At 42.2% G+C, this 20,466-nt stretch overlaps 1 protein-coding gene across 1 annotated transcript in view; it reads left to right on the top strand.

Annotated features, from left to right (window-relative positions):
• The window catches only part of KATNIP (katanin interacting protein), a gene marked incomplete at its 5' end in the record, with an annotated part of 198,564 nt that overhangs the window by 101,669 nt on the left and 76,429 nt on the right, over positions 1 to 20,466 (top strand). Inside the window, 2 exon segments of the mRNA XM_082261741.1 lie at positions 10,808 to 10,881; positions 18,778 to 18,838. Coding sequence (XP_082117867.1) covers positions 10,808 to 10,881; positions 18,778 to 18,838 — 135 coding nt within the window.

Raw genomic sequence — 20,466 nt, 5'->3', positions numbered from 1 at the left:
GGCTGTGGCCCGCAATATGTACACTCTGGCTTGTTCGGCACTGAAGACTGTATTTACCATTGCACTGGTGTCGCAAACTCTGACCGAGTGGGCTAAGCTTTTATACCGTGACCTGGAGGGGGAGCAGCTTCCCAATGCCTTTGCTGAGCTGGCGGACCAGTTGGTCCAGGGGCTGCAGTTTATCTGTAATGTCTCTTTGGATGCGGCTCCCCTAGTCACTGGGATTTCTATTTCAGCAGTGGTATTTCGGCGTATTTTTGGGCTAAAATGCTGGTCTGCTGACCAGACTTCTAAAAAGGTCTTGACTGATCTTCCTTTTCAAGGAGATTGCCTGTTTGGAGCTACCCTGGATGACATCATTAAGGGTCTCAAAGGGAGGAAGAGTACCTTTCTTCCGCAGGCTAGTAGACGTGGGCCATCCTTCTCGGCTCATACATTTTTTTATCCCTCAGGGGCGCCTGACAGGGGATCAAAACCTTTCAGGGCCTCCTATGGTGGGTCCAAGTGAACTTGGTCTGGCAAGTCGAGAGTGGGCTTATATAGACCCACGGACAAGGCTCTATCAGCATGAAGGTGCGTCATTATCCGTATCGGGGGGGGGTAGGGGATGTCTTTGCTGGTTTCTGGACCCATGGACTTCCCTGGTACAAAACAAGTCGGTCCATAAAGTCAAACGGCCCAGCTACAAGATCGAGTTTCGTTCTTACCCTCCGGAAAGGTTCTTTCCTTCCAACCTGCGCCTGTCCCCGGACCGCTTACTGGGTCTTTTTGGGGCGGTGCAAGACCTGTTACTTCAAGGGGCGATTGGCCCAGTTCCAACATTGGAAAGTTTTCAGGGGTTTTACTCAAACCTATTTACAGTTCCCAGGAAGGAAGGCAATGTGCGTCCAATTCTTTACCTCAAGGCGCTAAACTGCTTTGTACGGGTGCAGAAGTTCAGAATGGAGTTCATTCGCACGGTGGTGGCTTCCCTGTATCAGTGGGATTTTCTTGCCTCTATCGACATCAAGGACACTTACCTTCACATTCCAATGTGTGCTGGTCAGCAGCGCTTCCTCCGCTTTGCCTTGGCAGAGGAACATTATCAGTTTGTGGAGTTACCCTTTGGTCTTGCCTCTGCTCTTTGGGTATTCACAAAAGTGTTAGCCCTGGTGCTTGCATTGTTACGTTAACGAGGGATCGCGGTACTGGGCTTCTTGGACGACCTCCTTCTGCGAGCGGAGTCTCCTGCTCTGGTGGAAAAACTTGAGATCACCATACTAACTCTGTGGGAGTTTGGCTGGATTCTGAATTTTCAGACGTCTGCTCTGGTTCCATCCACAAAGCTGGACTATCTGGGTCTGACTCTGGACTCAGCCTTAGCCAGAGTGCTCCTTCCTCTGGACAAACTCCAGAAACTGCAGGCTGCAATTTGTCTCCTGCTGTCCAGCAGATGGTCATCCCTCCTGACTTGCATGTGGGTGCTGGGCCTTATGGTGTCTACCTTTTTGAGACCGTTCCGTTTGCACAGTTCCATAGGAGGTCCCTGCAAAGGGAGATTGTGGGCAAATGGGACAGGAATCCGCAGTCTCTGGACAATCCAATCCGGCTGAGCTGGGGAGCGAATGTGTCCCTCATATGGTGGCTTCATTCTCCAGCGCTTCAGCTGGGCAAATCCTTCCTCCCCTTGTATTGGACAGTGGTCACCACGGATGCCAGTCTGTCCGGGTGGGGATAAGAATTTCTGCTCAGGGTGTCTGGACACTGGGAGAGTCCAGTCTACCGATCAATGTCCTGGAACTCTGATCGATCAGACGGTGCCTGAAACATTGAATGGATCGTCTACAGGAATGTGCAGTTCGCATTCAATTGGACAATGCCATGGCAGTGGCTTATGTCAATCACCAGGGGGGGCACGAGAAGTGTCCTGGCGGCTTTGGAGGTAGTCGTCATTCTAATGTGGACAGAACAGTTAATTTCAACCCTCTCTGCCGTACACATTCCAGGGGTGAAAAACTGGCAGGCGGATTACCTCAGTCGGCAGGTGTTGGACCAAGGGGAGTAGTCCCTTCATCCGGAGGTGTTTTCATTAGTTGTGTCTTCGGTGGAGCATCCCCGAGGTGGATCTGTTGGTGTCTCGGCTCAACAGAAAGGTGCAGAGGTTTGTGGCTGGATCACGGGATCCTCTTGTGGACGCCACAGATGCGCTGGTAACCCTATGGGGTCAGTATCATCTGATTTACGCATTCCATCCTCAAGCTTCTGCCAAGACTTCTATGTAGAATCAAGGCAGAAGAATTTCTGGTCATCTTAGTGGCCCCAGACTGGCCTCGCCTGGCTTGGTACGCCGATTTTGGTGCAGCTGGTCGCCGACGTTCCTTGGAAACGTCCTCTCAGGGAGGATCTGCTGTCCTAAGGACCAGTCTTCCATCCTGCTTTACAGTGGAGGGGGAGGGGTACTGCGCTTCAGGGAAGTAGTATAAATCAATAAATATTAAATATTAATAAAAACCAATAATTAATATGTGATGTTCAATTATATTCAAGTGTCTTCTACAAATTGTGTGTGTATTTCTAAAATATAAAATAATCAATGAGTCTTTATAAATTTCTCCTAAAATTATAAATATAAAGTGCACAGTGCTTTCAAACTTAGTGAAAGAAAAAAGAAAATAAAGCACTGTACTTTCAAATAATTAGAATCATTTCAATAAGTGACATAGTAAAATCTCATATAAGTGACAGTGAAGTGTTCAGTGCTCAATAAATACACAGGTGAGTGCTCTTATTACACAATCTCTCCGTTTTTAGTCCTTATAAAGTGCTTAGAGTGTCCAAAATATAAAAAAATATAAATAGTATCCTTCTCATTCCGGGCGTTGAACCTCCACCTAACACAGTGTGGGAAGAAGAGACTATTTTTAATTAAACCCCAGAAGAATTGCTTTTATATAAAAGGTTTATAGATGATGTATTTTTATTATGGAATGGCACTTTAGACACATTGGAAAATTTTTTAACTAAATTAAATGGTAATGATAAAAATATTAAGCTTACATGAGAGATTAGCAATAAACAAGTCACGTATCTGGATCTCACAATTATTCAAAATGAAGAAAACAAGATCATTACGAAAACTCATTTTAAAGAAGTTAAGAATGGCTATCTCCCCACAGACAGCTGCCACCATATGAATTGGATATGGAATATCCCAAAAGGCCAATTGTTAAGACTAAAAAGGAATTGCACCAGAAGTGAAGACTTTGAGGAAGAAGCTAAGATGATTGGAAGAAGATTTGTCGAAAAACGTTACACTACGAATTTTATTACAGACAAAATAAAAGAAGTTTTATTTTAACATATAGAAAGAAAAAATTAGATAAACACCTGAGCTGCAATTTACCAGAAAAACCCGCCTTTGTTTACAGAAAAGCACCGACAATCAAAAATATGATTGTGAAAACAGTAGTTGATCCACCGAAGAATAATTTCACATTTTTTTCCGGAAAACGCTTTTTTCCATGCAAGAGATGCTATGCATGTTTGAAGACAGAATATCCTAAAGAAAAAATCTTCGAATTTAAATCGACAAGAAATGGACCCACCCACAAGATAAAAGATTTTGTTTGCTGTAACACTGAAGGGGCAGTGTATGTCCTAGAATGCGACTGCGGCTTACAGTACGTAGGGAGAACAAAGAGACATTTAAGAATCAGAATAAAAGAACACATTAAAAATATAGAGAAAGGCTTTGATAAACATAGTGTGTCTAAACATTTTGACAAGTATCATCAAAGATATCCCTCCAAACTCAAATTTTGGGCAATAGAGCCATATAAGAAACACTGGAGAGGTAGTCATAAAGTAGGATCCTTGAGTCAACGTGAATCTTATTGGATTCACACTTTAGATTCCCTTACCCCCAATGGCCTTGATATAGAATTTGACCTCAATTGTTTTATCAGTGACTTTTAAACTATTTATATATTTCATTATTTGGTCTCCTTTATAAGAATCATTTTTATAGAATAATAATTTTTAGAGTTTTAATATTTATATAGGCTGTGCTGTTTACCCCCCCTCTGAATACCCATGCAATATTATTTTAATATAAGAATAAGAGTTACTCCTTCCCCCCTGAAATTCATTTAAAGAATAATTTATTGGCTATTCAATTAAATTCCTTTTTATGGTTTTAAAAAAATGTATGGAGTATAGAATGACGAATTTGGTTTTTATCAGTAGTTTAGTTAACATCATACCCTCTCACTAGTTGAACATGAATTTTAAATAATTCATATAATAAAATATATTTGGTGAAGAGTATAATTATTAAAACACCTCTCTTTGAACATAACCCACAACATATAAGAAAATAGACGGTAATGTCCATATGAATGAGAAGGTCCACTATTATTCCAGTTTGTGCAAATAGACATAGTTTTACATGATGTGATATTGAATGAATGTATTGTATACCTCACTTCCGGTTATAAACTGTTTTAAAGATCTGCTAGAAATAAGTAGATATCTACTTTATTATGGCCCATTATTCTGTATTTTAATTAATTTTCCCATTTGGCAACCTATTATTCGATAAAGTATTTTAATTTGAAGTATAGAGTTTAAAATGAGTTTGAGTGTAGTTATATTCACGGAACTCTCGGGAATTCGATTTTCAAACATGGTGGAACTAGTACATCCGGTTCCGGAAATCCATTTGATCTAAAACAATACAACAAGAAAATGGCGATTTAGGCACATCCGGCTCCAGCGCTATAAAGATATGTCACTCGCATATGCAAATGATCCCCTGAAGAAGTCACGTGAGCGGACGTGACGCAACGCGTAGGGCAGAGTATCGGAAGTGATGTCGTAAATACGGAAGCGAGGTCCGCGATTACCTGTACCCAGCTAAAAGCTTAGCAAACCACGTTTGTTTGTAAGTGTATTTGATTTTATTTAAATAAAACCGTTTTACTATAGCAATATTGCACTATGTGAGCATCTTACTTTGAGATTCGTGGGACTCCTGGAGGACGTATACCCCGATCCACACAGCAGAGGTGACCATCATCCCTTGATTATAGAATGAATAAAGAAGGAGAGGAGTGATACATCTGTATTACAAAGAGGTGCATGACTATAGAATTTGTGGTGAGCAGTTAGCATGCCCTTAGGGGCAATACGTGAGAAGAAGCACCCCACAAATTTCCACACGGTGTTAGGTGGAGGTTCAACACCTGGAATCAGAAGAATACTATTTATATTTTTTTATATTTTGGACACTTTTAGCACTTTTATAAGGACTAAAAACGCAGAGATTGTGTCATAAGAGCACTCACCTGTGTATTTATTGAGCACTGAACACTTTACTGTCACTTATATGAGATTTTACTATGTCACTTATTGAAATTATTCTAATTATTTGAAAGTACAGTGATTTATTTTCTTTTTTCTTTCACTAAGTTTGAAAGCACTGTGCACTTTATATGTATAATTTTAGGAGAAATTTATAAAGACTCATTGATTATTTTATATTTTAGAAATACACACACAATTTGTAGAAGACACTTGAATATAATTGAACATCATCACGTAATTATTATTGTTTTTTATTAATATTTAATATTGATTTATAATACTTCCCTGAAGCGCAGTACCCCTCCCCCTCCACTATATATTTTATACTGTATGGTTTACAGAATCGGTGCATGCAGCATTAAGGGAGCTGACACGTATACATCCCCCAGACAGCACGAGACTCACACCAATATATACATCCTGTTTTACAGTCGCTGGTTTTGACGGCTGTGGAATGCCAGGTGCTGATGAATAGAGGTTTATCTGAGTCAGTGATTCCAACGCTGTTAAAAGCTAGGAAATCTACTTCTAGAAGGATCTACCATCATACGTGGAAGACTTACATTGCGTGGTGTGTGTCTCTTGGGGCTCATCCTCTCTTTTTCGGTGGCTCGGATCTTGACCTTCCTTCAATGGGGGGTTGAGCAGAAACTGGCCTTGAGTACTATCAAGGTCCAGGTGTTGGCCTTAGCGGTCTTCTTTCAATAGCCCTTGGCCACACACTCCCTGGTGTGTACTTTTCTTCAGTGAGTTCGGCACTTGGCTCCTGCATTGCAGTCTCCTTTACCGCTTTGGGACCTCAATTTGGTGCTCTCAGTCCTCCAGAAGCCTCCTTTTGAGAATATTTGGGAGATTCCCCTGCTTACGCTGTCCCAGAAGGTGGCCTTTTTGGTGGCTATCACCCCTGAGCGCAGGGTGGCAGAATGGCGGCGTTATCCTGTCGTTCCCCTTACATGGTGGTTCACACATGGTGGTTTTTCGCCCCTGTCTGTCGTTCCTTCCAAAGATTGTCTTTGATTTTCATTTTAATGAAGACATTGTGTTGCCTTCCCTGTGTCCCAGGCCAAAACATCCAAAGGAAATTGCCTTGCAAGCCTTTATGTGTTCCGGGCAATTAGGGTGTACCTGGCAGCTACGGAGTCTTTTAGGAAATCAGACTCACTATTTGTGCTCACGGATGGGTCTCGGAAAGGGTTGTCCGCTTTCTCTGTGACCATTTCCAGATGGATCAGACAGACGGCGGTTCAGGCCTATTCCATCAACGGTCAGGTTCCTCTTTTACCTGTTAAGGTGCATTCTACTCGGGCACTCAGTGCCTCCTGGGCCTTCCCTCATCAGGCGTCAGTGATGCAGGTTTGCAAGGCAGGCCATTTGGTTGTCGTTGCACACTTTAACAAAGTTCTATAAAGGGGATGTGTTGGCATCTGCGGATGCTTCCTTTGGCTGCAAAGTTTTGCAGGCTGCTGTTCAGAGGACCTGGTCCTCTTTTGAGGGCGTATTTTTCTTTCAAGTGGGCTCCATTTGATTTTGGTTGAGCTCCTGTTTACATGGTTGACTATAGTTTAGCCTTGGGAATTTATATTTTTGCTGTTCCCACCCCTCATGTTTAACACTGCTTTGGGATGTCCCAATGGTTAAGAAGATCAGGAGTGGTTTCTGTCAATGATCAAAAGAGAAAATTGGGTTTTTGACTTACCATATAATACATTTCTCTGATGTTCATTAATGGACACAGCATTCACTGTGGAGTTGTAATTCTTCTGACACCTATTCGCCCCAAAGAGAGAGCACAGCAGACTGACCCCAAAAAAAAATCTGTATTCTTTGTCAAGATCAGCAGACTTCAGCTGCATCACTCACAATATCATTGGCTCCTGTTAGTGGGTGTGTTTGCCCCAAGTATCTGTACCCCTGCTTACACTACAATGATTGGTCTGTCTTTTTGCCTTGGTGTAGCTAAATCTCTGCATGCTTAATACAAATAATTGTGGCTTGGGCAGCTAGCTAGAGAATATAAGCGTAATGTTTGCAGAGCTCATGGAGAAGATGGCACAGTATGGAGTGGAGGGATGTGCAGGCTCATCTGTGTTACTGCAGTCCTCCTGAGCAAATTTGAAAGAATCCACATTTGGATGTGTAGACCTGTTTTATGAATACCTTGATACATTTATCAAGGATGTTACCAGGGGAAGGTACTTTTACTCCACAAAAAAAATCCAAGCCTACTACTACTACTACAGCTACTATCTCTTCTAACAAAAAGGGATCCTTTTGCTCCACCCAGGCGTCCTCCTAGAAGTCAAAGGCAGGTTAATCCTTTTATTACAAGGCTTGAATCCTAAAACCTTCCAAGGCTACCCAGAAGCCATTCTCAAAATGAAGAGAGGCCTCCCTCTGCAGAGTGGGGGGATGTTTGTTGGCATGCGTGGCAGTCTGAAACCGAGATGTGCTGGACCTCTGGTTCTTGTCTGTCATTTAATTACAAAATAGAATTTCAATCCCTTCCCCCTCCTTGATTCCTACCCTCCAATCTGCTAGCTTCATCTCAAAGACAGGCAGATTCATGGTCGACCCTGTGTCAACTTCAGACACAAGGAGTTGTAATTCCAGTTTCTGCAGAGAAGTTCAAAGGGTTTTGCTCAAACATATTCACAGTCCCAAAGCCGAATGGAGGTATTAGCCTTATTTTCGACCGAAAATCCCTAAACAGATATCTGCGTGTTCCCAAATTTCATCTGGAGTCTGTAGGATCTGTCATGGCTTCCCTCAGATCAAGGAACAACTCCCTCTTAAATCTTCAAGAGGGTATCAGAAGTCGAACAGCCTTTAACTAAGCAAACCTGATTTTCACCCTGACCTGTGCGGTGGGTGCCTTGGTCCCCATTCAGACTGGTTTATGAATTCCCTCCTGTGAAGATTTTCCTTGGACTGTTCTGCAAGATAGAGGCAGAATGGAGTCTTGTGGTCCTCATCACTCCAAATTGGCCCAGGATAATTTGGTACACAGACATACACAGCCTGGGGCTCTTCCAAACAGGCCAAATCTCCTTTCACATGACTCTCTGTTCCACTCTGCTCCTCAGTTGCTGGCATTAACAGCAACCCAGATCTTAAAGGATAGGGCATTGCTAACGCTCATTCACACATCACTCAAGGTGAGAAAATCTACCTCTTGTAAGATCTACCATAGCTCCTAGAGTGCGCTCTTTGGCACCCAAAAGAAAGCAGCCCTAGACAAGCTTAGTACTCTGAAGGGACAAGTTTCTGCCTTGTCCATCCTACTGCAGAAACCTTTGGAGTTGCTCATGATATTCCCCAACTACGACCTTCTTTGTCTCTATAGTATCTGAAACTGGTGCTTTCAGTTCTTCATAAACTTCCCTTTGAAACTGATTCAGGAAATCCCATCAGCGGATTACACAGGTAATATGGCCTTTTTGGCCTTTCTTTCAATGAATTTTTTAATCTTACATAGGGCCAAATTTGTCCTGAGAACCAGACCCTCCTTCCTCTTCAAGTTAGTCTCTTCTCAAGTGATGCTTTTGTTCTCCTTTCCTTATGTCCTGCTCCAAAATGCTCCAAGGATATTTCACTGCCTGGATGTGGTCAGAGTGTGTATGGGTATACCTACAGTACCTGCAACATCTTCCTTCAGAAAGACTTATGCCCCGTACACACGTGCAGATTGTCGGCCGAAAAGATTCGGCCGCTGACCGATCGGCCGATTTTCGGCTTGTTAGTATGATGCTTCCGACAGCGCACTTTCGGCCGAAAATAGTCGTGCAAGCATTAAAATTTTTGTATGCTTGTATGCCGACACCAGAGCGGCCGATTGTTCGTCAGTCAGTACAGAATTCGGCCGACAGACAGCAGATTTGCAAGATTGGGCATGCTCAGAAAAGAAAAAACACAGGGAAAGTTAACCATCACATGACATCACTTCTGCAGTCGGCTGTAGTCGGCGGACAAAATTCTTGTGCAGTCTTTTGCACTTTTCAACACGACAGCCCGGGGACAAAAGACGGCCGATCGTTCGGCCGACGATCTGCACGTGTGTACGGGGCATTAGTTCTTATTTGTCATCCCTGAAGGTCCCAAGAAGGGACATCCTAATTCTCTTCCACCATTGCTAGGTGGCTCGGGCTACTTTTTTTCCTAGTGCCTACACGCTCACGGAACAGGTTCCTCCTTTCCCTATACGGGCTCATTCCATCAAATCTATAGGAGTTTTTTCAATTTCAAACTTCTATTTCACAGGTTTGCAAGGCCACCACCTGGTCTTCAGTACATACTTGTTCATATACAGTATTTTTAACAGATAGATAGTCAGGCCTCTACCAATGCCCAAAGGTGCTTCAAGCTGTCATTTGAGTGCTTAGGATCCACTGACCCTTCCTTTTTGCAGGCTTGTATGCTGCTTTTCACTATGTTGTTTCCCACCCTAAGTTTATTGCCTGGGGACATCCCAGAGCAATACTTCATGTACTGTGTCCTGCACTGTATGATTAGGACAATGTGAATTTTAACTTGCAAGTAAATTCCATATCATGAAGAACCGTACAGGAGAAAAATACCCCCCACCTCCATAACCATCCATTTTTTCTCTTTATTGCTTGCTACAAAATTAAGGGGCGTTCCCAGCAAACCTTTTGCCAGTGTTCAGTCACCTGAAGGTTGCTGCATGTAAACCATGGTCTATGACTTCCTGTATTGTACTGTACTCTAGAATATGAAATGTGGAGTTCAGCTCTAATTTGCCTCATCCTGCAGTTTGTATAGGGGCATCTATTTCCTAAGTGACCAGTATTTGTGGTACATTTGGGTATATTCTTATTACTAGTATAATAGCTTGCTTTCCACTGCTTGCTAAAATATTTACAGCATGCCATCAAGCATTGTGATCCAGAACTGACACATTTTAAATACATAAGACATGTCACTTTTTTTTTTACAATATAATGTTTTCTGCAATTTGTTTGTGGCTGTGTTGCATGGCCCGCTTGGATGCAAGTAGTGCTTAACAGAAATTTCCAGAGATTAATTTTACGCAGCTCCAGGCTCAACTTTTTTTTAGTTTTGTAATGATAGAAGGTTAGAACCCCTGTCCGGTTTTCAATTTTGTAACACCTGTCAAACAGGTTGTAGAGAGATTTTCACTAAACAATTCACTTCTGCTCTACACTCATGTCACACAGATGTCTATGCAAGTCGCACATGAAGTTGCCAAAAATAGTGCAGGAACTGCTTTCAAAACGTTTATGTCAGTCGTCATATCGCATGCCAAGTCACACCGGTGTGAAAGGAGAGTTAAAGTTTACAAACATTCTCATTCATCCACATTTGGAGTAGGGTTTTAAATGCAGAAAATGTTAATCTGCTTTACATGTAATGCTGTGTTCCAGTTTCTTTGCATTATTATTATCTATTTTCTTTATTTAATTTGTTACTTTTGTGTTTAAACCAGTTCTTTGACAGAGAAAAGAAGAATGAAGATGTGGTTTCACCAGCTGTTGAAAGACTTCCCCCTCTAAGTTCAAGGTAGAATTTCTATTTTAATCTGATCATTTTTTTTTCTAACATTTTTGTTTTTGTTAAGAAAAGTGTGTCTGGCAGATAAAAGTAGCTGACCATAAACATAGTGATTCTTGTAAGTGTTCATAATAACAACTATTTGGGAGGCTGGCGAAGCCCCCCCCCCCCCCCCCCCAGACCAGGACAAATTGGGGTTTATTTACTAAAGGTGGAGAGTGCAACATCAGGCTCACTTCTGCATAGAAACCAATCAGCTTCTAACCTCAGCTTTTTCAATTAGGCGTTGGCAATAAAACCTGGACGCTGATTGGTTACTATACAGAAGTGAGTCTGTATTTGCCCTCTCCAGTTTTAGTAATAAACCCCATTCTCTCTGTCAGATGTGGGTGGTCCCCGAACAAGACCCTAACAGTCCTGGTGGATGTTCCAATGTTCAATTGCTACCACAGGAATTTGCCAGACTTTGTCAAGCGCATTGCTAAGGACCCAGGTTTTCTGCACATCAGCATTGGGAATTTTTCTCAGAGGTGCTACATTTCTCTGTGGTTGGGTTAGGAGATTGCATTTTTTGGCTCAAATGTTGGTCAGCAAAGCTCCCAAGAAACTGGAAGGGATGCCCTTTGAGGGCCAAAGGCTATTTGGCAATGCATTAGATACATTTATATACAATATTGCTAGGGAAAAAGTACACTTGTCATTAAAGCAGGGCTCGACAAACAACAGGCACCAGGCCGCATTGGCGACTAGAATTAGTGGCCTGGCGCCTGAGCTACACTGCAGCAGGTGTCCTCTCCCCATGCCAGACATCCCAACTTTCCCGCGAGTTGCGGGAGTTGGCTCCCTGACACCTGCAAGTGCCGTGCAATATCCCGGCTCCGGGCTGTCGGCTGTCAGAATAGAACCGATGCTTCTAGTATAGTTCCGGCTCTGTCCTGTTACAGGCGGAGTTATATAAAATGCACTCCACCTATGAGAGGAGAGATACAGGAAGCATCGGCTCTGCATGCTTCCTCCAGCACTGCTCCTCACACTCCGTTGATGTCTCTCAGAGGAGCCAGCATTTCCTGCCAGCAGTACTCGCTAGCAGTACCCACCAGCAGTACCCGCCAGCAGTTCCCACCAGCAGTACCAGCCAGCAGCACCCACCAGCAGTACCCACCAGCAGTAAGTCACATGTGCTAGGGGTGCAACTAGCAACCAAGCACATAATTGTAAATATCCCAGCATGAGCAGTGTTTCTGACTCCTACTACCATGACCACTTCAAATCACTGAAGTGGTCAGGGTGGTTAGTGTGTTCCTTTAGTATCTCTCGGAAGACGTAAACATCTGTATACTGATTGCATTTCATTTGATCATCTTCTAGTTATGTTAAATTGGTGGGGGGGGAGGGGGGGGCGCGGAGTGCCACCTCCTTGAAATTAGTTTTTGCAGGTTGGGATGTCTGCCAGCGGGCTGCGGACTAAGATGCCGCGGCTTTGCGGCTTGCTGGAGCGAGACGCTTACATTGGGGAACTGGTGCCCTCTTGTGGTGGCCAGGGCTGCAACAAGTAGTCACTGGCGTCACTGAGGGTTTCCACTGCCTGCTCTCACTCTGCCTGCCCATCTCTTTCCAAAGAGAAGAGGTTGAAGGTGTTGCAGGCTTGATCTTGCGCCCTGTCCTTACCGGTGAGTGGACAAGGAGTATGAGGCAGCTGGTTGGAACGGCCAGTTCCATTTACTACCTCACAAAGATGGAAACCATTTTGTATTATTATTATTTTTTTTTTTTTCATGAAAATAGATTTTTACACAGGCTTTTAGATCAGGTCCACCTGTCAGTTTTTTAGGGGGACCTGATCGAACCCTTCAGTCTACTCTACTCTATGGAGTGCGGATGTCCGCTGACAATCGCTGCCATCTGATCCTGGCTGCCTAAAACAGACGGATGGTGGTCCTATTTTCAATCCGTCCAGCGGATCGAAGCAGATGGCATTGGATGGAAATGGACAGGCAGTCCATTTCCATCTGATTGCTCCATAGAGGACAGCGGGACTGTGTTAGTGATCGCTGTGCATAGCGGAGCGGACAGGACCTGTCATCCGCCTGCTCAGCTGGGATTAGCGGAGAAATCCCAGCTGAGCAAGCAGATTCTACTTAGCGGAGGTGCCCGTATGAAAGGGGCCTAAGGTGGCATAAGTTACTGGATCTCCTATCGCCCCAACCTTGCTGCACTGTACTTCCCTAGTGAGCTACTGCTCATCACACTATCAAGCCAAGTACACACGGACCGAATGCCAGGCAACATCAGCCGGTTCAAAAAAAACTGGCCGCCATTCGGCCCGTGTGTATGGCAGGTGGTCCGACAGAAGCCGGCAATTCGGCATGCGCGAAAAAAAAAAACTGGCTGCCAACTTTTTTAGCTGGGTACTAGATTCCAAGCAAATTTGTCAAGCCCTGCATTAAAGAATGTTATATAGTTAGACAGGTTGAAAAAAGACACAAGTCCATCTAGTTCAACCAATAAAAGAAGAAAAACAAATCATACAATCCCAAATACACAATCCTATACCCACAGTTGATCCAGAGTAAGGCAAAAACCCCCAGCATAGCATGATCCAATTTGCTACAATCCCTTCCCTATCCCCCGTGAAGCAATCGGATATTCCCTGGATCAACTTTACTTATAAATGTTAGTACCCAGTTATATTATGCACATTTTAGGAAAGAATCCAGGCTTTAAAAAAAAAAAGCAATCTATTGAGCTGGCCAGAATCCGCTTTTGAGGGAGCCTATTCCACATTTCACAGCTCTTACTGTGAAGAAACCTTTCTGTATTTGGAGTTGAAATCTCTTTTCCTCTAGATTTAAAGAGTGCCCTCTTGTCCTCTGTGATGACCCGTAAGTGAATAACTCCACCGATTTTACCATATGGACCCCTTATGTATTTGTACATGTTTACCATATCCCCCCTTATTCTCCTCTTCTGAAGGGAGAATAGATTCAGTTCCTCTAATATTTCCTCATAGCTGAGCTCTTCCATGCCTCTTATCAGTTTGGTTGCCCTTCTTTGCACTTTCCCCAATATCCTTTTTGAGAACTGGTGCCCAAAATTTAACTGCATATTTCAGATGAGGTCTTACAAATGATGTGTACAGGGGCAAAATTATATCATTCTCTCTGGAGTCCAAACCCTCTTAATACAAGAAATGACTGATCTTCTAGAGCTCTACCATTGATTCCCCCAGCTGTACTCCCCCTTAGTATGCATGATGCATGCATATTCTTAGCCCCAAGTGCATAACTTTACATTTATCAACATTAAACCTCATTTGCTTCATAGTTGCCCAATTAAATAGTGCAGTGAGGTTGGCTTCTAGGTTGGAGACATCCTATAAAGATGTTATTCCACTGCATAGCTTGGTGTCATCTGCAAATACTGAAATTGTACTTTTAATCCCAGGCCCTATATCATTTATAAAGGTTTTAAAAAGTAAGGCTTCAAACACTGAACCTTGGGGTACACCACTAATAACCTTAGACCATTCAGAGTGAGAATCATTACCCACTACTCTCTGAATTCTATCTTTTAGCCAATTTTCTATGCATTTACAAACTGATCTTTCCAATCCTGTATACTTTACCTTACACATTAGCCATGTGTGGGGGAACTGTGTCAAACGCTTTTGCGAAATCCAAGTATACTACGTCTACAGCCACCCTTCTTTTTTTTACTTACTCTTCTTTTTTTTTACTTGCCTGCTAATAAAATCCGGTTTGTTTGACAACTTCTGTCTTTCATGAATCCATGCTGTCTGTTTAAGCTTGCTTAAAATATTTTTTCCAGCAAGAACTCATCTATGTGGTCTTTTATTAAACTCTCCAGTATCTTCCCGACTATAAAAGTTAAACCAACAGGTCTATAGTTACTTGGTAAAGACTTTGATCCCTTCAGTGGTAATATTCCAGTCATTAATGAATCCCTAAAAATTAGAAACAATGGCTTTGAAATGACAGAGCTAAATTCTTTTAGGATTCATGGGTGGATGCCATCAGGTCTAGGTGCTTTATCCACCTTTATTCTGTCTAAATATTTCTGGACCATATAACCTTTGAGCCATTGTGGATCATTTGGGGCTGTGTCAATACCATCCCAGTTATGAACCTGAGCTCCCCATGCTCCTTTGTATACACTGAGCTGAAGAAAGTATATAATACATTTGCCTTCTCTTTGTCCCCAGTCACCCACTCCTGATTATTTTGTAAAAAGCCAACATGCTCAGACATGACCTTTTTATTATTAATATATTTGAAGAATTTTTGGGGTTTTGTCCTACTATATTTTGCAATCTGTCATTCGTTTTGAATTTTAGCTTCCTTGATTTCCTTTTTACATATACATACATTCTGTTATATTCTTTGTAACCCTTAAACTATAATAGCGTTCCCTCATTTTTGTATTTTTTAAAAGCTCTTTTCTTATATATAGCTTTTTTAACTTTGGCCACATAGGTTTTATTTTTGTGTTTTTGCTGTGAGCCACATAGGTTTTATTTATAGCCTTTTAAACTTCTTGCCCATGGGAATTTACTTTGCAGTGAGTTTACATACAGTCTTTTTGAAGAAATCCCATTTCTGTTCTGTGTTCATCGATGCCCATACTCCCTCCCAGGATAAGTCTTAGAGAGCAGCCCTTATCCTTTGAATATTTTCTCTCTTAAGGTTAAGTGTATTTATATTTCCAGTGTGAGCCTGTTGCTTACAGCTAACATTAAATTACATCATGTTATGGTCACTGCTACCCAGATGATCTTTTACATGGACATTGGTAATAAGAAATTGATGGGTTTAAGAAATATGCCTTTCTAACCTTCCAGGCTTCGGGTTCCACACAAATTCCAGAACCCCCTTCCATAAATGGAACTAGACTCCCAATTCCTCCAAGGTAGGTGATAAGCCCATGTTCCTGTGAAGGAGGCTGCCCCTACTGCTGGCTTTTGCGTCAGTTTGGACACATTGTGTTCAGAGGCCACAAGTTGGTGTTTTGCCTCATTCAAAAAATGCATCAAATGTGCTTTTTGCTTACAGTAGAAAAGCACTTATTCTGCAATCAGCCTGTCCTTTTAGCACTAGACCATTCTGGTTTGGGGTTTCCTGGTCAGGGTACAGTCTGGCAGTGGTGCACATCAATAATCTTTGCAGCACTAGTGTCAGGCTGCTCTCAAGGAACTGGAACTCATTTGGACCTGGACAGAACTCCCTGTCTGGCCCTGTCCATGGTGCACATTCCATGGTTGAAAAATTGGCAAGCAGACTTTCTCAACCGTTAACCTCTGGATCCAATGGCCTCTCCACCTGGAACTGTTTCTGTCTCAGGTGGGGGACACTCAACATGGAGTTTCTGCCATCTCAGATTCAACAAGAAACTGAACAAATTTGCAACCAGGTCCAGGGATCCTTGGGCCTTTGCATGGGATTACCTCATGACTCTGTAGGGTCAGTGTAGGTAGGTGGATCAAGCCTGCCTTTTAGTTACACAAAGCCACAGGTTTTCATTGTGCAACATTACAACCTTCTAGTCATTGACATTCTAACAACCAATGTTGTAATCAGTTTATAAAGAAAATGTCAGGCACCTGCATAGCATCCTTGTTTGCACCCACCCCTCTCCTCCCTGAGTGAGAAGAGAAACACTGGAATACTAGTCAGTACCAGTGTGACAAGATGTTTTTGCTTTGGAAGAATAAATCACCTCTAACCTTGGGTGTCCTACTTATGTGGAAGCTGTTGCAGTATTTAAACCTATTAGTTTTTTTTTTGTTTTTTTTAGAATGGTGTGCCTTGAGGGTGTGCACAATTTTAAAGGGTCCCTTGCCTCCAAGAAGATTGAGAAATACTGGTCTAGACTTCTTATCTCAAGGACCATGTTCCTCCCTGGCTTTACCGGCTTGGCTTTTGAAGCCCCTGTTCCCGGAAGTACAGGGGATATTCAGATTCAGTCATCCCCACCAGGAAGTCCTCTTCCTGTAAAGTCTACCTCCACACCTTGACATCATACTTTTTTTGCTACCATGAGAAGAAATTTCATTCCGAAAAGTACTTTGTGGGACGAGTTTCGTCTTTCCTTTAGTCAGGCTTGGACAAGTCCTTAGCCTTGAAGACCATTAAGGGTCAGATATTGGCTTTGGCAGTGCTATTCCAGGGACCTCTTGCTTCTCACTCCTCACTCTCACACTTTTTGCTACTATACTAACTATCTCCAGCCCCTCCACTCAAATTCCCCAGGGACATGTATGGTCGTTTCTTTTCCTCCTTGGTGAGTGCCTTTGTCCAGTGAGTGACTCACATGTTCTCGGACTCAGTGGGACCTTAACCTAATTTTTTTTGAGTCTTCAAAGATCACATTTTTAACCTATCAGAGACATTTCTCTTCCTTTCCTTTCCTTTCTCATAAAGTTGCCATTCTCATAGCGGTTACCTCTTTTAGGATCTGAGTTAGTGGCCTTATCCTGTATAGTACAGTTTTTTGTGTCTCAAAAACTCTAAGTTGTTTTGAGGCCTAGAGCCTCCTTCTTAACCAAGGTGGCTTTTGCTTTCCACCTTAGTAAGGTAATAGTGTTGCAATCTTTTCATCCTGTTCCAAAATATACTAAGGAGCTTGCTTTCCGCTGTGTGTATATAGTTTGGGGTATGAGAGTCTACCTTTCGGCTACAGCTCCATTTTGCCTGTCTTGACTCCCTGTTTTATTCCCTTGGGGTTCTTGGAGAGGGGAGGCTGCTAGACCGATTTGCAAACTCATCATTTAAGTTTATTATGTTAAGGAAAGGGTTCCCCTTTTTGCTATAAAGACTTTTTCACTAGAAGTGTAAGTGCTTCATGAGTCTTTCAGAATTTGGTCTCGACCTCTCAGGTCTGCTGCTCACAGGTTTGTTAAGTTTTATCAGATGGATGTTTGGACCTTGGCAGTTTCTCTCAGGCCTCCAGAAGGACCTGTAAGGGGCCTTACCTTGACTTGTTAACATTTTTTTTTTTTTACCCGTTAGTTGTTGCTGTGTTACCTGATTTTTTACTTGCCTGTAAAAAACTTTTTTTTAAGCACATAGGACCTTCCACTCTGTGTCTATGATCACTTCTATATTACTTGCTGTAATACAAAACTGAAACATGCTGAACGTGGGAGGGCAGGTTTCAGCTTTGCTTCCAGTATCCAATCACCTGGAGATGTAGCATAACCCAGTGGTTTAGGAATATTGTTTCTGTGTCCTGTGATGGACTTCATGAAAATATTTATTTAATTTATTCTCCCTGGAAATATTCTCCACTTGAGAGGAGATATGATAGTGGTATACAAATACCTCAATGATGATCCCAGCGTAGGAAGAAAACTTTGCAGTCTCAGGGAGTGTAAGTGGACACAGGACCACACAATGAGATTGGAGGAGAAGCCGTTTAAGCTTAAGCTGCGTAGGTGGTTTTTCACTGTCATGGCGATAAGGATATGGAACTCTCTTCCACAATTGGTGGTGTCAGCAAGGAGCATTGATATTTTTAAAGACTCTTGGACGTGCATCTTAGTGAACACAACATACAGAGATATGGGAAATGATTATCGACATTGACACATACACCTACACAGGTTGAACTGGATGGACTATTTTCCTTATTCAACCTTACCTATTATGAAACTATGAGAATTCTGTTTTATTGTACTAACTTCTCTGAACTGGAACTGAAATCTAGTCCTAATAGATAACTGAAAGTGATGCCTAAATGTTGCATTCAGCAATTATTACGTAAGTCATAACAACTATACCAGCGTTTTGAAGCTTTGCATGTTGTCTTTAATTAGGTGCAAGTGAGTCTATTACTGTATGGTGTAGTGCAATCTGGACTGCTACAATACTTTTTTTTTTCTCCTCTTAGCCAACAGAAGAAAATTATTAAAAATGATGATTACAAATCTTCATGCATTCATGATACAAAGGTAAGCAATTTTAGTTATAATTTAACAGTAATAACATAAAGTAAGCCATTGAGAATATTGCTGTGGTAAGACAGTAGCCTTAAGACTATTAGAACTTTTGATCCCTTAAAAAAAAATAAGGTTCTGTGGAAAAAACTGTTACACCCAAGCACTTAAACTCCCCCCCCAAAAAAGCTTTGATTCCCACATACATGCACAAACCAACATAAACACATGCGTCAGAGTGCCTACATAGGAAAGTGTAAATTACGCCTCACGTGTTACACATCGCCACGCACACTGAAGTGAGAGCAAAACTCTGGGGCCATTATTCATGATGAACTCTTTTTTAAGTTTTGGATAGAGTGGAGAGAGTTTATAACACCTGTTTTTATTGCTGTCTGTACCCCTGTTTGGGAGAGTCGCCTTTTTTTTCTTTTCAAACATTTTTTATTAAAGCAAAAGGAATGTAGTACAAAACAATACCAATAAACATGGAAAGGTATATAATAGAAGTATACACTTCAAAATGACATAGCAAACAGCAAGCAGTTGCATAACAAACAGATTTGGGAATAGGAAAGGGGCAAGCTGGGCCCTGCGGCTTACAAGTACAAAGGATAGTCGCATTGTACAAGGGCGGCTTAGAGTAAGGTTAAAGGGGAGGCAGTAGTACAACAAATGTCGGTGGCCCAGCCACAACAGGTAAATAAGGTGGGTAGAGGTAAACTCGAGGCAATGTGGGGGAGAAGAAAAAGAAGAGAACAAGGGGGGCAAGAGGGGGAGTGGGGGAAAAGAAGGGAGTCGCCTTTTTTTTTTGTCATGTGCAAAGTTATCTTCGAAAGTAGAAGTAAAAAAATATCCCATCTCATCATTAATTGAGGGAAAATCTTACAGTGGGGACACTACAGTAGTTCTGGTGATCCAAGGGCCAACCAGGGTTTCCCTTATATTGGAGGGATTTACAAGCCTGTTTATTGATAAAATATTGCACTTACTACAATCTCCATGTCAAAATCGCCTGTATGAAGTAAGTGCAATATTTTATCAATAAACTGAAATGTTTAAAACTTACTGCACCATGAGAAGTCTCTTTTGCTTTACACTTATGTCTGCATTGAGATCCCGGTGTTATATCTGAGAGCTCGCCATAGGAGAATGGATAGTGGAGCTGAGAAGCTGAGGATCGTTATATTGAGTGGATTCAAAGTCTATATGACCCCCTGTAATTAAGGGGTCATATACTTCTGGTAAGAAGTACCTTGCTTGAACACTGGGTGGAAGTGTGGAGGTGGAGGTTATTTCAACACCACTATCAAGACTCTGCTTTATCTTATATAGTACTGTCAATGCTTCATGGACTCTGATTCTCTGTTGCTGTATATGGACTTTACTTTTTTGATATTAAGCTAATTTTGAGACCCTTTTTCACATTAATTTTTCATGTAAATTATATTTGCACAAGCACTTTTGATTATGATATATGTTGAGCGCAATATCTTTTCCAGTTGTTTATGGTTGAGCTTCACGTTACCTGGTTGGCTACACTCTAGCCTTGGGAATTTTTCACTTGCTGTTCCCACTCCTCATGTTTGACACTGCTTTGGGACGTCCCAATGGTCAAGAAGATAAGGAGCTGTGTCCGTCAA

The sequence above is a fragment of the Pelophylax lessonae genome, assembly GCF_965119305.1.
Source record: "Pelophylax lessonae genome assembly, chromosome: 6".
NCBI lineage: Eukaryota > Metazoa > Chordata > Amphibia > Anura > Ranidae > Pelophylax > Pelophylax lessonae.
The sequence above is the reverse complement of the archived record's forward strand: the minus strand, read 5'-3'. Positions and strand labels throughout refer to the sequence as shown.